Here is a 16,986-nt window from a genome sequence, read left to right as displayed (position 1 = left end):
ACAAGACACGTCCGTTCTATGCTCACCTAAAAATACACTGAAGTATAAACGTACCTCATTGCCAATATTGAAGCACAAATATATTGAAGAGATGCATACCCCAGTATGGTAAAATGTTAACAGTTGATCAATTAATATGGCCCAGCCCTAAATGTTATGTTTTCTTTTATTATACTTGCACAAAGTCAGTTGAAACATGATGCTGGTGCTTTATTTAAAGGGAAGTGAAGTAGGTATGGTTGCAGTACATACAAACTGAAGCCAGAGACGACTCAATGTATCAGATTATTTCCCATCCGGACAGTTTCGGGATATCCAGCAAAATCAACTTCACAGCTTAGTTCACTCTCCTTGGATTTAAAAGAAAAGGGAGAAATATGCACAGACTACCATCGAGGAGAGATAAGCACTTAAAAGATGTTCCTAAGTGTTTAATTCCCGCCCCCCTCCCTTAATCTTCATACCAATAAGTGTGCAGGTAATAATAACAAACGCTCTTGTGATCCATTAGGCCAACACAGCCAGAACATGCCTTAAATATACTTCATATCAGTGCAGTATTAAACTAAGAACAGTTTACCTGATATCCCATCTGGGTTCTCCCACACAAACACACATATAATAATAATAATAATAACCCTTGGTACAGTACAGTTATTCACTCACACAGAGCACAGATTTCATACTTTCACGACAAACATGGAGACAGCCGAGAGGTAACATGAGCGGACCTGAAAACACAGGAGATTGCGTCCTGCACCGGGAAAAAGGCTTGGATGTCCAACTGTTAAGAATGTACCTTTATTCTAAACCTGCTCCCAGCCTGTTAAAAACATTCTTGCGTACTGGAAATGTATTGCTACACAGTGTTACTCCTTTGAGTTTATATATATTTATATATAGTACATCATTTATAAATGAATATGAAGCTCAGTTTGAGGATATAGCTATATTTGTGATTTCTTACGAATTGCAGGTGAGACTGTGAATTATTTACAGATGGTGGTGTCAGTGCAGTTAAGAATGAGACTTCAGTGATCAGTCCTTGGACATGAGGAGGAGTAGATATTAAAGTAGTGACGACGAAGAGTCCAGGCCGTTTCTTCTGACAGCTTTCATAGGAAATGACAGCAGCACAGAGCAGCGCCTTTTAACTGCTCAGGTGGTGAACAGCGAGTACAATGAAAGCTATCGCTCATTTCACAAAAAAAAACCAAAACACCTGCTGATATGCATCTCTATGTTAGATGGCGCTCTGTATCATCTGTTTGCATCGCTTCACTTTGGATCCTTCAAAATGAACAATAACTGAATAAGACCAATTCCCTTTTTAAACAGATAGTGTGTATATATATATATATAGGAATAAAACAATACAGGAGTCCTATTTTTTTTAATTTCCCACTGCTCAAACATTAGCTTGCTGGTCATTTCCTGTTTGCGTCAGATGCGTTTACAGGTCAGAGGTCGGGGAAGCGACTGGGATCTTCTTTGTATTCGGTGGGGATGACGAAAGTAGATTCTTCAAATTTGTCGTAGCGGAATTCCTGAAAGGTGACGGTTGCTGTGATGGTGGGGAAGACGGGGATGTCTGTGAGGGAGGAAACACAGGAAGCAAACACGTTATTCTGTGATCGCTCTTATTGAGCTCAGCCACTCGCAGGACCACCGCTGTACGTCGGACACACATACCGAGTTTGACTGGAAACCCGGGCGGAAGTTTCATCTGAACAAACTCCCGGAGTTTGTTGAAGTGCTTGAATGGCGCTATGACCTCCAACACGTTCAGTAACCTGGAGGCAGAGCAAAGGGAGTTTTCTGATCAACATTTTATAGATCAAACAATTAATCCATGAAACGAGAATATAATTGATGGGGGAAATCCAATTAACAGAAGGTATTCAAAAGGCTGGGCTTTATTGCCAGCTCCATTCAGTAGAGTAGATAAGGAAGCTTACTACATTATGTCCTGGTAATATTTTACAGCTCTGCCTGTAAACACAAAACCACATCCTGTGTGACTCCAACCTCCTGATCTACTCATTGTAAAATGACGCATCCTTTAACATTTCTGCTTTCTCAGAACTTATTTGCTCTTTATGAACCACTTCCTTGCATGAATATGGGTTCTGAAATGTTCCTGCATATTAAAAAAAAAAAAAAGGTCATTAAAACGTAAAGTAGTGTTGTGATTTACACTAAAAATGCACTATTTTCATCTGTAAAATGTCCTGCAGTTCATATTGTGTGCATCTTTAATAACTGAAGTAGATGGATTCTTACTAAAGATGTCAGGCAATAGATTGTTTTTGTCTCATTAAACACTAAAATATTAGTTTATCAGCGTTATACCAGGTTCATATATCTACATTTACAAATGTGTCTTGAAATAAATGCCACACGCTTGCAAGTGCAGTAAGGCATATGTGTGAATGAGAAATACAGATAGAGAGGTATTATTCTTTCAAATAGCCGGACTACATCAGTGGTTTAGTTGAGTTAAAAATAAATAATCCAAAACAATGGCATTCTGTTTTCCCATTATGGAGCAGTCGAGTCTGCATTCATCTCATCAGTGGCTCCCGCGAAACAATCAGCATCTAGCTGATTTATTTCAAGTCTACATGACCCTTTTCTAAAGTCCCAAGAGGATCCGAGTGTATCCCCCCCAGGATCAATCTGTGCAGAGTGCTTTGTAAATAGATCTGAGGAGGAAGGGATGTACTTACGACTCGATGCCTAGAGGGAAATCCTGGCTCATGGCTACAGTAGCTTTGAAGTTCTTCTTGCTTTCTTTACACACAAGCTCTCTCCCAAGATGAGGTGGCCTGAAGGTGGGAAGAGACACAGACAGACACAGGTTGAGGATGTAATACTCAGCATCTCTGCGGAATTTATTATTATTTATTTATTTATTAAGTGCCTTGACAATAGGAGTTACTTACTTCCCTTGCTCTGCTGTGATGTACTCTTCCCAAGAAATTGTGTTGGCTGTGGGCGCCGTGAGGGACTGCCGTCTCACGGGCTGGGGACAAGAAAGTGTCCAGCATTGGCATAATCACTCATCGGGGTACCGTTAACATTCAACTTGGTAGATTATGTCAGATTTCTTTCTCTTACCTCAAAATTTTGTTCACTGATGCTGCCTCCTTTACTCAAGCTCTCCATAATGGCTTTGTTCCTCAAGATGTCCTCCTCGCTGAGGTGTTCTCGCCGCTTCCGTGACTCGAGCATCAGACCGTTCACTGAGTAGAAGTCAGCCAGGAAGTTTCCAACCCTCTCCTGCACAGGACAAGAGCAGGCGTTGGTGTTGCATCATGAGTTACCCTGTGAATTATCCAATACTACAGCTGATTTCTTAAAAAGGTGCCGAAGTCCAGCCTGAGGGAAGGACTGTACGAACTTCTCTGGAGACAAGAGGTGAATGCACTCATTATCCCGTTTATAAAACTACTGAAATAATTAGATATAAACACAATGTAAAATCTTTTTATGTTGTCGAATGTGTCATGTATGATGTTTTCACCCATAAAGCTTACTGTTTTGTCCTCTCTGAACAGCCAGCCGATCTGACTGCGTGAGAAAGTGATGGACTTGGTGGACAGAGTTGCAGAGTAGACGTCGCTGCTCATCAGAATATCCACCTCCTCTTCTGTCTCCATCTCGGACTCCTTGGGGTGGGGCGACACAATGACAGTGAGTCTTTCCGGTTCATATTAAACAGCTAGTGAAGCCGAGGTCCGGTTGTACCACGCACTCACCTCGTGGTGTATTCTTTGGTACACTTTTGCTTCATTGTCCAGAACCACAAAAGACTGGGAGGGCTCGGCCTCGCCATTGAAAATGAAGCTGAGATCGCCGCGCTGACACTTCATATCAGTGAAGTCGATGAGAGTGGTGTCGAGTCTAAATCAAGAGGGAGGACAGTTTGTGAGGATTGTTTCGTCCTACTTTTTGGATCTAAAAGAAGTTCTTGACCTGGATATCGACCATTTGCTGCTTTAAACGCACAGAATTAGATTCTCTCTTGCAGGACACTTTTACCTTATGTTAAGCCCCTGCTTGTAGATTTTACAAGCATCAGACGGCAGCATCCGGGACAGCAAAGGCACTAAAACACAGAAGAGAGAATGAATAACAAGTATGAATAATAATGGCTGAGAATAGGGTTCATAAACGACATTTTGGTGTGAAATTTTAAAACTCACCCCAGCTCTGAAAGTCCCAATGCAGCTCCAGATAAAAGTCACCAAGCTACAGAAAAGACACAAACACGTCCAACTGAATGAATCCACTGGCGTATTATATTCATAGGTCAGAATGTCACATAATGCATTGCAGCAGTTAATATGCAGACACTAGGACAGGTGTGACGGCTGTCCTGTCAAACCTCAGCAGGTAGTTAGCAGACGAGGGAGGTTCGTCAGCTTGGTTAAGCTCACCTGTGCCTTCTAGGCAATAAAGCTAGTCCATGTGCTCCCTGTCCCTCTTTCATGCTACTACAGTGCCCACCTTGTGTGATGGTCGTTTGGTTTTGCACCTTCATCACCTCCATCAACATCCCTGCATGGCTTTCATGACTGACTTTGCTGATCTGCTGATTTGATTTAACCTTACATTTGGTTTGGTTTTAACTATACAACTATACCTTGTGTGGATTCGCACACCTTTACTTCCTGCCCCGGTTTGTGACACAAGCAAAAATCATGCATGCAAATCGAAGCCTGCAAACATGAAATTACAATCAACTGAAAGTTCAGCGATGCAGAACGAGTTGTGGTTGCAAACATTAGTTCGCTGTGGCCGTGGCGCTCACCTCCTTGAGAGCTTTCAGTAATTTCGGCCTCTTATCCTCCACACTCTCCCTGGATTGCTGCTTTAACTTCCGCAGGATTGCTGTGACTGAAGAAACAAGGAGGAGAGATATCAGTTACATGGTACACAGTTCCTGAGTAGTGCAGACTGAAATATTGATATCATTTGTCCACCTCTCTTTTGACAGCAGGAATGGATATCGGATGTCGGAGCTGATCCAACTCACTGTCTTGTGAAGTCTAGTTCTTTCTCTCACAAACTGACCAGCAACCACTTGACACTGAATGGACCACAACAAATCAACATATCCCAGATGTATCCTGGGTATTTTGACCGGGGGGGAACATTGGAACGAGAACGGACTTTTGCTGACGAGGCACCGCTGCAGCTCGTCGTTGCACACACAGACAACCCGTGAGCAAGCTGCTGACGCGATGACGTGTAAAAGCGATGACTGATGACAAGACTGCGGTGTTTTGTGAAAAAACAGTAGGCTAAATGTTTATATATACCAAGCGCACATTAATCTCCATTTGTCCTTCTCACGGAATGATAGCCAACTGTGTGCTTGATTTTCATTCTAACCAAAGATCTAAATCTAAATCCTCCATGCCTTCCTTTGCATGCCCTTGCTGGTGGGGTGAAGTTACCCAGCCCCCTCTCTGTCTCCCCGTCACCCTTGTGAATGGTGTGACCTTCTCAGAGCAAAGCTCCTGGTCCCAGTCCCAAGCCAGCCTGCCACAGCAGGCACAGAGAGTCACAACGCATACTAACAAGCTTGAGGGTCATTTCTCAAACTCAGGAGGATGCTGATAACACACAGTTAGGTAATCTATACAGGCAAATTGCAAAAACGGTCATTGGTCAGCTCAGCCTTTTTCCAGACACTCTGCCCTTATATTTTCTATTACCTTTAGTTGAGTATAGAACACACACCTAAAATAGGACCGATCAGTGAATTCATCCCAAAGGCATTAGCTGGTGCCTTTCACATGTCATTTGGCTCTCTCTCACTGGATGTCAGTCCTAAAAGCAGGAGCATCATTAAGCAGTGGGAGTGACCAGGATGTAGGGTCAGGGCTTCCTAACACTAAGCCATCATTTAGGCTGCATTCCAACCCATCTGGATGACGAGTGCTCAGATAAAATCCCCACTTTAAGCTTTTCGCTGGATCGACTGGATGGCCTTCTTTTAAACAAATGACACAAAAGTCCTTCAGACGATCACACCCTCTTTCCCCTTTCACACAATTTGTAAAAACAAAGATGAATTAATTAAATTACGATTTGTTGATAATGCACACCCCTTTAACCGTAAATGAAGTAGTATTCTTTGGAGATTATGCAGTATCAGTACAACCCATTTTCTCCCCCTTACGACTGCAGAAACCCTGTACACAGGTATCCACGAAGACTTTAAACGACTGCCAGGAAATGCTTCTGTAAAACTGTGAATTTGTATTTTATCAACTATGAGAAATCACAATTCCCTTCTTCATGAGGAAAATATATTCTGTCATTTAGTTTGCAAGATAAAAAAGCAGACAAATTTAACAAAATACGATGCTTCCTGAACACACCACAACCAAGCTGACTTTTCCCATAGTGCTATATATGCATTTCCTCAGAAAGCCATTCCAGATGTCAGAATAACTAACAAAACAAGACTAAAGCCGACACACGCTAGCATGAAGCCATCACAAATGTATCAACCTGTGAGACAGGTCACACAGAACAACTGTTATTAGTGTGAGTGCGAGTACAAATGTGGACATGTACACTGAGATTACAATAAACCCATCCAAATATGAAAACCCCAGGACAGCAGACAGCTAGTCGGAGCAGTGCTGACGTAACTTACTCATTTGCCTGTCGCCGTAGCTGATGGCTTCTGCTAGAGGGCTCCATCCCTGTGCATTCTTTATCTTTACAGGAGCGTTATGGGCCAGTAGTAGGAGGGCACATTCTGAAAGGAAAACACAAAAACGTATTGTGTGATTACATGATCTTTAAGTCAACTACTATGTTATATTAAGAGTATTGTAGAATATTCACAAATCAGGACTCTATGAAGTGTATGCTGGTCACCAGGTAGTGTTTTATAGTTATCTAAATGAGGGGGATGAGGTTGTCTACTTGATCTCCTTGGTGACCCATCGATAGCGTTCATCAGTTCCAGCTCGGAACCACAAGTATGCTTTCCCAAACGTGGCAAAGGTCAGATAAGACACGATGGATGCAGCATGAGCGATCTCAAATCTCAAGTTAAGAGACCAGGAGTGGGTGGAGTGATTCACCTGTCTATGCACTGGGGCGGGGTTGAGAGAAGGGGAGGTTATATAAGGGTGGGGCGTGATCTCTTCCAATCCTTTGTGTGAGTCCATGCTGCCGTACCGGTACATTTGTTTGGACAAGTCCCTTTGTCTAAGTCCATCCTGCCACACCTGTAAGTTTGTTTTCAATGATATGCCAACCGTTTCAGATGACTATCATTTACATCCTTTGTTATGTCTACATGCCATTCATCCTAATTTAATGCATTGTTGACTCCCTATCAGATCCTGATATTTTGTGGAGGCCACATGTCTGTGTGAAAATCAAACCCAGTAAGTAAGGCCAACTGTTTTAATATAGGAAAAAAGTACTTTCTATGTATATTTTATTATAATTTACTTATGTTTGCTATCATGTGGATCCCGATGAAGAGACTTGCATGATTCCTTCTTTAAGTGGTTGCATTAATAATGTAAGCCAATTTATGTGCATTTTGTTTATCATCCTTAGTTATGGTAAGCATGGAATTAGTTTTAGTTGTGCAGAAAAGCATCCATTTGCCCACTAAATAAATGGTCAATGGCTCTTGGATCCTTGTTTTTAATGTGCACACACCAACTAGATGCTCTGTTGTCCAGTCAAATATACTCTCTAATCAGACAATAATAATCTAACTAGTGTGGATTATGACGACTTGTTTTAATGAGTATGGAGGCTACTCTAAAAAAATAAATAAAAGGAGAACTAAAGTGATTTCAAAAATGGGCCTTTTAATGAGGATGTCATGAGCTCTTTCAATAAAACCACATTCGACAGATAAAAGGCAGATTTAGTGTAATTTCCTGACCTCAACCAGAGACTGGTAGATTACCATCTGAGAAGCTTTTTGTGGTTCATTTTGGTTAATCCTGTGTGTGACAATAGGCTGTTGACATTTTTTTTATTATTTTTTTAAACTAGTTCAACACATTTTCAGTCCAGTCAGTTTTACCTTTGTGCCCCATCATCACAGCCAGGTGAAGAGGTGTGTTCCCTGGAAGAAAAGCACCTTCAATTATCTCCCTGGTACATATAAATAGTATAATTTATTAAAGGCTTTATAACAAATTATTGAAGAATAAAAAACAATTCCACAATAGCAGCAAACCTACCATGTACATCTTTCTGAGAGATGCTGTGGGTCCTGATGAGAGAGGAGAGCCGACGCACATCTCCCTTGAACACGCACTCGTGAACGGGGAACTCCAAGTCCTCGCTCGTCAGAATTATTGGGTTCTTGTTGTTATCATTGACAATCGTGCCGACTGATGGATTGCCATTGATGTTGTTTGCATTGAGCTGCTGTTGCTGCTGCAGTGCCGATGCTTTGACAGCTTTCTGAAAAGCCTTGTTGGATTTGAAATTGTTGCCTGTACCGTTAGGGATGGTCCCATTAGAGGTCTCGTCGTTGTCCATTATCTCCTCATTTTTGTTCGGTTTGTTGTGGTCCTTTCGCATGGTGCGTATCTTCTCACCTGTCATGGTGACGACCGTACGTTAACGGGCTAGCGTTAACTATTTAACGTTTATTGCGCTGCACTCTGGTGAAGACGTGGCATTAATCGGAGTCAAATATTATTTCAAATTAGCCTTCTTAGTAATTTGAGACGAATGCGATGCTGTCTAGTACCTAGCTGGTTGCGCCTTTGTTATTCAAATAACGATACACCTGCTGCTCCACGGCCAGCATTAGCGTTAGCTGCCAGCAACCGTTCGCAAGCTAGTTAGCCCACAATAAAAAAAGAATACGGTGGGTGCGGCGGTGAAAATTGAAAATACTGCTAAACATAACAGAACACACACGCGCTAAATCAACAGACAGCGAATAATTCAAACCAAACAAACCACTACATCGTTGTCTTTAACGCTCCTTGGATGTACGTTTAACAGTATCGACTCAGTTTGCTTTGCGGCAAAATTCCGGCGGACGACTGGATGGTACAATAAACCATCTGAGCTAACGCGTCTCTGCTAGCTTGCTGTGAGCGGCAGATCTCGCGTGATTATTCTCTCGACGCACGGTTTGAACGAGAGTTCACGAGGTCACGTCATCTTCACGAGACGGACGTTTACTTGGGCGCTAGCAAGTAGCTACCAAGCTGCGTTGTTTTCAAGAATGGCGTCCTCTAAGAAGGGAAAGAAAGTTGTGAACCAAGAGGAACTCCGGCGCTTGATGAGGGCAAAACAAAGGCAAACGACGGACAAGAAGCGCGTCGAGTCTCCGTTTGCTAAATACAACAGTCTCGACCACCTCAGCTGTAGCCTGTGCGGTGTGCAGGTGAAGTCTGAACTGCTGTGGCCAGCGCACGTTCTTGGAAAACAGCACAAAGAGAAAGTTGCCGAGTTGAAGGGGGGAAAGAGTCAAGCAGTAACAGCGGAGATTCTACCGGTAAAGAGGAAAGCAACGGACAGCGAAGACGTTAACGGGAAAAGAGCGAAACCCGCGTCGGCTGCAGGTCAGTCTGCGTCGTCAGGGCTGCCAGGAGATGTCTTCAAGAAACCTGCCGACAGGGGAACCGGTTCTACTAAAAACTCTTCAGGGCTGACTTTGTTGGCTGGAGTTTATGATGACGACGACGGTGCTGAAGAGGCAGGTCAGGCGGGGACCACAAATCCCACTCCTCCAAAGGCTGAAGCTGCAGGACTACCGGATGACTTCTTTGACAGCTCCATCCCACCCACACCTACAATCACCCATTCGGGATCCATCCTCAAAGCTGACTTGCAGGAGAAAATCACAGATAAGAAGGAAAACACAGCTGAGGCGCTGCCGGAGGGCTTCTTCGACGATCCTGTGAGGGATGCTAAAGTGCGCAAGGTCGATGCACCCAAAGATCAAATGGACAAGGAGTGGGAAGAGTTTCAAAAGGAGATACGACAGGTGAACACAAAATCCGAAGCCATCGTAGCGGAGGACGACGAGGAGGGCCGCCTTGAACGACAGATCGACGAAATTGATGAGCAAATTGAATGTTACAAGAGGATTGAAGTGCTGAGAGACAGGCGGGATGTGGTGAAGAGTAAGATTCTGCCCAGCGAGGAGGAAGATATGGAAGTGGATGCCAGCGATGAAGAATTGGAGGAAGAGGAACTGCTGGGGGTTTTGTCCGGGGACTGGAGGGCTAAAGGGGCACTTGCCTAGTCTCTCTAGAGCTCATACAACTGTGAGAAAGAGTGACAAAGTGTGTCAGCAGTCCAACACTTGTAAATGTTTGTTTAAAAGCTCTTCTCCACATTTTGTTTTTGTACATTTCAGACTGGATTAAATGGGATGCAGAGTTATTGTAAAACATTGATTTCTCAGTTTGTGACTTAAAGCAACCTGATGAACCACAAATGAAATCTTTAACTTTGTGTTTATTCATTGGTGCTCACACAAAAAACATTCATAAAATCGCCCCAAGTACAGCAGCAGCAAGGACCCAAAAATCTGCGTCATGGGGGCCAAAGCTGTTACATTGTCCTGCAAAAACAAACTAGTCGACTAGGTTAAGTTTATAAATAATTTGTTCATGTTACATAATGAGCAACATGCAAAGCACAACAGAATTCTATTTTTTTTTTAATGTACAATGTTGAGATTAAGACTGTAAAGCAAATCTTACCAACCCCAAACCCCTTCACAAGAGAATTTGTGAGAATACATGGGAACCATTTTTACAGAGTACAACAATGTTTGAGTAGGACAAGTTAAGCCCATAAAAATGGAATAAAATGAATCAAGTAAAGAGTGATGGTCAGTGCTTCTTATACTACCTGTTACACATTGTGAGAGTTGTGTCTACTGCGATTTGAAACGAGCAATATCTACATCATCTTGTTATTGCTACATATGCCTCATGAGTTGCCACTTCAAAACTCTTTTGATGATTCAAAGTGTTCATAGCCCTTCAAAACTTGTAGAACTGAAAGCTGCAAAAATTACAAAGAAAAAAAAAAATCAAATGTATAGGGACAAAACATCAATTTAAAAGTAGCAACCAACTGAAAATAAATGAGGGGGGAAAAACCAACTGAGCAGAATAAAATCTAAGGTTTGTTTAGTCTAGAAAAGAGCATAAATCCCCACTCTTATGCTCAACTCTGTGGTTCAGTTAGGAATCTTTCTAAAAACCAAACTATTGACTCACAAAAACATTTCTAGTAGTACATTTCAGGTTGTATAAATAAGGTTCAGGTGAGTTGTACCAGATGTTTGTGTTGGTGGGTGGGGAAGTAGACCGACAGCCCCCAGAGATGCTAAATACACACAAAAATATATGATATTGATAAGACGGACAGCTACAAAAAACCCAAAACATTGAAATCAGGTTCAGGAAAACAGCAAGTCTGAGAATTGAGGGTGGAAAGCAGCATTCACACTCACGGTTTGTTTGATGTAAACTCGAATAGATTAATGTTAAAATTTAAGCGCACGTTATGTTGATGAGCTTGTGTGGGAGTAGACCGTGGGAGGATGAGTGAGTAGGGGGCATGTCAGCGCCACCGTTCCACAATCAATATGATAAATAATCAGTTCACAAAAGTGCAGCAATTACAGAAAAGGGTTAGGAACTTCAAACTCCCGGACCCCGCTGGGTATCCAATACTGTTCACTGCCGTCAGCGACAACGCGCTCACAAACCTGCAGCGGCTCTCAGCTCCATCAGGGAGTACCTCTGGTTTCCGTCATAGTCAAAACACTCCATGGTACGTGCACTGGGAGTTGATGGTGTAAATACTTCCTCCAGGCGGCTGTAGGTCAATCCGAGTGAATTACGTCCAATGCCTTCCTGCTGGAAGATGTTTTCCAAGTCTGAAAAGAATAGTTTCATTAAGAAACAAGCTAGATCAGATTTATCTGTGAGGGCACTGCACTCTGGAAATGGCCTTTAGCCAAACTGAAAATATTCACAAAGCAATTTGTAGCCTTTTCAATATTTTGGGAAATATGCTTATCTGCTTTCTTGCCGACAGATTGATGCAACTGTTGAATATGCACTAGCCTGGAAATGGGGAGAAAAGGCTGGACTGACTGTCCAAATGTAAAGAAAAGGCCTCCAGCCATCGAGAACAGTTTCTCATTAGTTTGTATGTACAACCTGCAACTTCAAGTTTGATGGCGAGTTATGAGCCGAGTATTTCTTGAAGGAGTAACTTCCTTCAGTTCTGTCGTCAAATGAGGTTACCAGGCAACCAGTGGAGACTTCTATATGTAGACGATAGACTTGTATTAACTGGAAGACGTGAGTCGTTTCTATTTTGGCAAAAAAAGCGAAAGAGTATTTCCCAAAATGTCAAACCATTCCTTAAATAAATGCTGATGAAGAGAAGAAGAAGAAGAAGAAGAAATGGAATCGTAATGTGCACCTTTCAGGGAATTGACACCAGGCAGGTCCACACTCTTTGGGCATTTTGTCTCAATGTGTCTCTTGGAGCGTTTTGGAATTAAGAAGCGTGGCCGTCTGCTTGTCTGAGGCTCAGTTAGTGGTACCTCTGTGGAAAATTAAGGAGAAAAATACATTTAAATGTAACGTGGAGCCAAGGGAACGTCTGTATTAAACTGCTTCATCCCACACTGCACCTTGCACATCGCTAGGTGTTGCTTTGGTTGTAGTAACTTCTTTCATCGTCTCAGTTGCTGGACTTTCATGGGTGATTGCTGCATCATTGTTCTTTGCCTGCAAAGCCGATGGAAGATAAAAGAAAGTTAACTATGTTTTTTTTTTTATTGTTAAGGCCTGTGGTTTCCAACCAGGGGTGCTTGTATATTTTTTATGCAGAATAAGAATGGTGAAGCTTCATATTACTCACGCTTTGCTTTGAGCCGTTCTCTAATGACAACATTCTCTGCTGAAGATCCGCGACCGTGGAGAGGAGGATGTGGATCTGCTCATCAGTCTGTGTATGATGCAGCTCCTCTGTCTTGTTAGCCTCGCTCACTGCTTTTCTCAGGTCTGTTATATCCTATAACAACAAAAAAAAATAGATGTAAAGCCACCTGCAGTTTACTGTTAGACAAGAGTTCTACAACTTTCTCCAGAATTCAAAGCAACAAGACTATGGAGCTCTAAGCCAGCTAGCAATTCATTACCGTCCCCATCATTGAGGTCACTGTACAAAGAAGTATGTAAAAGTGTATGATTATTTGCTGATCCTCTTTGCCAATCCTATTTTGTTTATTAAAAAAAGAACGTGGAGAAAACATTCTGCAGTTGTCTCAGATATTTGACCTAGTTTCACTCAGCACACTGAAGCATCTAAGCTCCCAAAATAGATTGGCACTTGTTTCATGTATTATGAATGAAAGCCCAAAGCATGGATCCAAGAAATGACAAGACCTTCTTAACCCGAAGACTCTGTCAATGTAAGCCTGACAAGAGCTGCAAAAACATCCATGAATGCATGGGTAAACAAATTAATCTGCCAGTGGCAAAGATCACCCGGCTTCTGGTTTTGGATTCGTGCTGCAGTTGAGAAGATCATCTTATGTTCCACCGACGGAATCATCTTGACCATATTCTTGGTAGATTTGCCTCAATTCTGAGTAAAAGAGCTACGCAAACGCAACTCTACAGCTAGGAAATGAGTAGTAGTACATGTGAATCTGGCAAGCCGAGTTATTCAACTAATTCACTGAAGTACATAGTGCTGTTAACTTCCTTTATAAACACCACGCTCCATACATTCATGCATAATAAATGAGAAAAGCAGCCCCTGGCAATATTTGCAGTGAGCGTAGAAATGTAAATTAAAAAAAGACAAGCCGTCACGCAAAATAAAGTGAAATCTAACTTTGACTTCAACTCATGAATAATCAACGGGCTTCGCTCATGTGAAATACTAAAGCTTGCAGCCCTTAAATATACTATTTACAAAGGAACACAGCTTGAAATTCCTCTGTGATGCCAGTCATCTGCCAAAAGTCTGTATTGACAATTCAATCGTTAAACACTGTTTGAAAAATCATTTTGAAAGGTAAGGTGATTATTTTAGATCATCCTACAAAATTCATTATATGAGACATAAGTATTTATTCATTCTGAACTTAAAATGGATGACTGAATATATTAAAACGTGATATGTAAAACTGAGGAAGAAAAGTTAAGTCAATACATAAAAAATAAAGTGAAACATAAATAAATAAAGTATTTGGAGCCATGAGATGTTTAAATTTGCAATGCTATCACACCACATTGTCTGATCGCTGTAAAAATAACAAATTACTAGAAATGTCACCAACTTGAATTTACCATTGTCTTCTTCAACTCTTCATCTCTCTTCTGATTTTCAAGAGCAGTCTGCATCGTCTTCACATCATGCTGCACACTTGTTAGTGTGCTGCCAATTGTAGCAACACTCTGGAAAAGAAAATACTCAGTTCAGTCGTGCAAATCTGTACAACACATCCATAGATTCTCAACCAAATTCAGATTTTTAATTCCATTTTGCTTTTCTTTACCTTTTGAAGCTCTTCAACCGTTGTGGGAAGGCTGATTAAATCAGCAGCTGATTTCAAGTTGGCCTTTAAATGGTTTACAGCAGAGTCCAGCAAACTGATCTGCAGGAGTAAAACTATTCAGTTACACCTCTTAGACACAAGTAACACTTTATTAAGGCACTTCCACAGAAAACTATGACTCTTGTGTCTCACAATGTAATGTTTAAGGTGGGCCTCAAAATCACTGAGTGCAGAAAACAACTGACCTTTCTGTTCATTTCCGTTAGGTTAGACCACATCTTGCTCAACCCCTTGTCCCCGTTTTCAATGTCCTCGAGCTTTCTCTCCTTGTTTTTAAGGTCCTCACTTAGTTTGGGGATTTCACTTGAAGACACCTTCTGGCTGGTTTCCACTGATTATAAAAGCATTACAATATATTAACAGCAGTGATAAATACAAAGGAATGCATGTACAACTAGGATAGCTCAAAGGGCATTGAGCTTTTTATGACTTATCACAAGGAAACTGTGTGCAACTTACTGCTATGCAGCTTTTCTTTCAGTGAGTCTAGATCTTCTTTCAGAGCAATCTGCATCCATATGAGTCCAGCACAGGCCATAACGCAGGCAGCAAGTATGATGAACAGAAACAAGGGGTAGCACACGGTGCAGCATTGCGTGTAGCTTCTTCTGTAAAGAGAAGAAACGTGGTAATGTTAGGCATAACAACTGCAGTTTTTTTTCATTATTAATGAGGGGGATATTTTCAGAAGACTGCATTCTGTGTCATGGGAATTACAGGGATATCTGGTAAATAACGTGGACTATATCATAGCATACGCATAGCCAATGTAGTATTGATTAGTTAATAATTTTAGTGATATCAGGCTTTAGAAAAAAAAGCAATGTTCTAAGTGTCCAAGATGTGTCATACTTTGCTCTGAGCACAGGAGAAAGGCAAGTCTAGTCAAATTTACAAAATTGTAGACTTTTCATTGTAATTCTTCAGCACATCTGACTGAAGATGAAACTATATAATGTAGTTCCAATAAATCGCTGATAATCCAATAACGTATAAAATAAGATAGTGATATAAAGTAGTGATATATTAATCTAAAAAATTACATCAAAAAACTGAAAACACATTTGATGTTAAATTGCTCTTGGTGATATTATATAGATATATGAACCAGATTACAACCATCTTATCCAACTAGCTGTCTGTTTACAATTTCTTTGGAAATGTAATGGTAGTTGCATGCAGCACATACTGGCTTTAATGACACACTCATACTATGTCTTACACCACAACAAAACGACTTTAAACCGATCACTCACTTCCCAAAGTTAGCTCCGCTGCTCAAGTTGTTGAATTCATCGTCGTCCGAACTGGAGTCGGACTCGGAGTCCGGCGGCTCGGTTCGGAGAAGTCGGTGACCGGTCCCCTTTTTGGTCTTCTTCCTCTTGCTGTCTCCGAGTCCAATTAAAGCATTCAGCTCCTTCCTCTTCTTCATCTTCTTCTGTGGGGTCAGCGAACCCGCCGAGCCCGAATTAAACCCGACTAAATCCAACGTTTTGTCCAGTTTGGTGGATGTTGACGTTTATGTAGCAGCTAAGCTAACTCAACGTCCTCTTGCTAGCTTGAAATTCAACCACGCAACGTTGCTAACGGATATAAACACACCGGACTTCGCCGGTTTGTTGCCTTGTTCATTTACAACGAATACATTCGAATGTTTAACAACTAATTGGCGTTACGTTGCTCTCCCAAAAAGCTTCTCAAAAACAACTTTTTTTCTACTAGCTGCCGGACGGTCACATACGTTACCTAAGTCGGCTAGCATCTGACACCTTGCTAACGGAAGCTAACTGGAACAGGCTATCATTACTGTGCTATCCGGTGTGAGGTTACAAAATACCTGTCGCGCCCATCGCCGCTCATTTTGGAACACAATTAAAAGTCTTTATGTAGATTAATAAAACCGGTCTATCATAAAATCTAAATATGCGGCACTGTGTTTTCAACGATCTGTCCTGCTGCCTGTATTGTTTGGACAGGGCGTCCAAGTAAGCTCACAGCTGATTGGTGCAACGAGCAGCTCCAGCTTCCTGTGCTCTGTTCTGTGAGGGAGCGACACAGAGCACAACACCGCCCGACCCCGGCGACCACCGATGGTTTACAGTGATGCTGACAGCCAACAACGATATAAGTAAGTGAGTAGGTGGAATTCCCCAAAAAGCAGAAATGGCATATCGGCATGTGTAAGTTAAGCTGTTTTAACTAGCTAAGGGCAGAGAGAGTCGCAGCAGTCAAACACAATTACTGCCATTTAAAAATGCGAAAAAATACTAGATTTGGTAGCCTAGCTAAACTTGACAATGCTTGGTAAAAACAAAAAACGATGTTGCTAATAGCTAGTTGTTAGCATGTCAGTCCCC

General features: G+C 41.8%; 3 protein-coding genes across 4 annotated transcripts; 1 reads left to right on the top strand and 2 right to left on the bottom strand.

The window, feature by feature from the left end:
* Positions 1-782: 782 nt before the first annotated feature.
* On the bottom strand, positions 783-9,012 carry LOC311012666 (ankyrin repeat domain-containing protein 13C-like). Its single transcript, XM_084008265.1, has 13 exons — positions 8,241-9,012; positions 8,081-8,122; positions 6,677-6,781; positions 4,817-4,902; positions 4,209-4,254; positions 4,045-4,111; positions 3,762-3,906; positions 3,540-3,671; positions 3,121-3,282; positions 2,946-3,025; positions 2,730-2,828; positions 1,693-1,793; positions 783-1,591 (listed from the first exon to the last, which is right to left on the bottom strand). The coding sequence occupies exons 1-13, from the start codon at positions 8,608-8,610 to the stop codon at positions 1,461-1,463; spliced, it is 1,566 nt and encodes a 521-aa protein (XP_083864391.1). The 5' UTR covers positions 8,611-9,012; the 3' UTR covers positions 783-1,460.
* A 151-nt stretch (positions 9,013-9,163) lies between these two features.
* znf830 (zinc finger protein 830) lies at positions 9,164-10,685 on the top strand. The gene has a single exon (XM_084008282.1). The coding sequence runs from the start codon at positions 9,245-9,247 to the stop codon at positions 10,268-10,270; it is 1,026 nt and encodes a 341-aa protein (XP_083864408.1). The 5' UTR covers positions 9,164-9,244; the 3' UTR covers positions 10,271-10,685.
* Positions 10,686-10,819: 134 nt separating this feature from the next.
* Positions 10,820-16,615, bottom strand: efcab14 (EF-hand calcium binding domain 14). Of its 2 annotated transcripts, none has more exons than XM_084008279.1 (9): positions 15,886-16,615; positions 15,089-15,234; positions 14,815-14,960; positions 14,570-14,668; positions 14,361-14,468; positions 12,922-13,074; positions 12,692-12,788; positions 12,478-12,603; positions 10,820-11,923 (listed from the first exon to the last, which is right to left on the bottom strand). In XM_084008279.1, the coding sequence occupies exons 1-9, from the start codon at positions 16,059-16,061 to the stop codon at positions 11,745-11,747; spliced, it is 1,230 nt and encodes a 409-aa protein (XP_083864405.1). In that variant the 5' UTR covers positions 16,062-16,615; the 3' UTR covers positions 10,820-11,744. The 2 variants fall into 2 exon arrangements, with proteins under 2 accessions (XP_083864405.1, XP_083864404.1); XM_084008278.1 differs by having other exon boundaries at positions 15,089-15,237; positions 15,886-16,611.
* Between the last annotated feature and the right edge of the window lie 371 nt (positions 16,616-16,986).

The sequence above is a fragment of the Eutrigla gurnardus genome (assembly GCF_963514095.1).
Source record: "Eutrigla gurnardus genome assembly, chromosome: 4".
NCBI lineage: Eukaryota > Metazoa > Chordata > Actinopteri > Perciformes > Triglidae > Eutrigla > Eutrigla gurnardus.
Note: the sequence above shows the minus strand (reverse complement) of the source record. Positions and strands in the feature narration are given on the sequence as shown.

Coding starts and splice junctions, on each gene's coding strand:
- LOC311012666 (XM_084008265.1), bottom strand. CDS start 8,610: ATGACAGGTGAGAAGATACGCACCATGCGAAAGGACCACAACAAACCG. Junction 8,123..8,240: donor CTCTCAGAAAGATGTACATG/GTAGGTTTGCTG, acceptor CTTTTCTTCCAG/GGAACACACCTCTTCACCTG. Junction 1,794..2,729: donor TTCCCTCTAGGCATCGAGTC/GTAAGTACATCC, acceptor CTCTGCCTCCAG/GTTACTGAACGTGTTGGAGG.
- znf830 (XM_084008282.1), top strand. CDS start 9,245: ATGGCGTCCTCTAAGAAGGGAAAGAAAGTTGTGAACCAAGAGGAACTC.
- efcab14 (XM_084008278.1), bottom strand. CDS start 16,061: ATGAAGAAGAGGAAGGAGCTGAATGCTTTAATTGGACTCGGAGACAGC. Junction 15,238..15,885: donor AGCGGAGCTAACTTTGGGAA/GTGAGTGATCGG, acceptor TTCTCTTTACAG/AAGAAGCTACACGCAATGCT. Junction 12,789..12,921: donor AGAACGGCTCAAAGCAAAGC/GTGAGTAATATG, acceptor TCGGCTTTGCAG/GCAAAGAACAATGATGCAGC.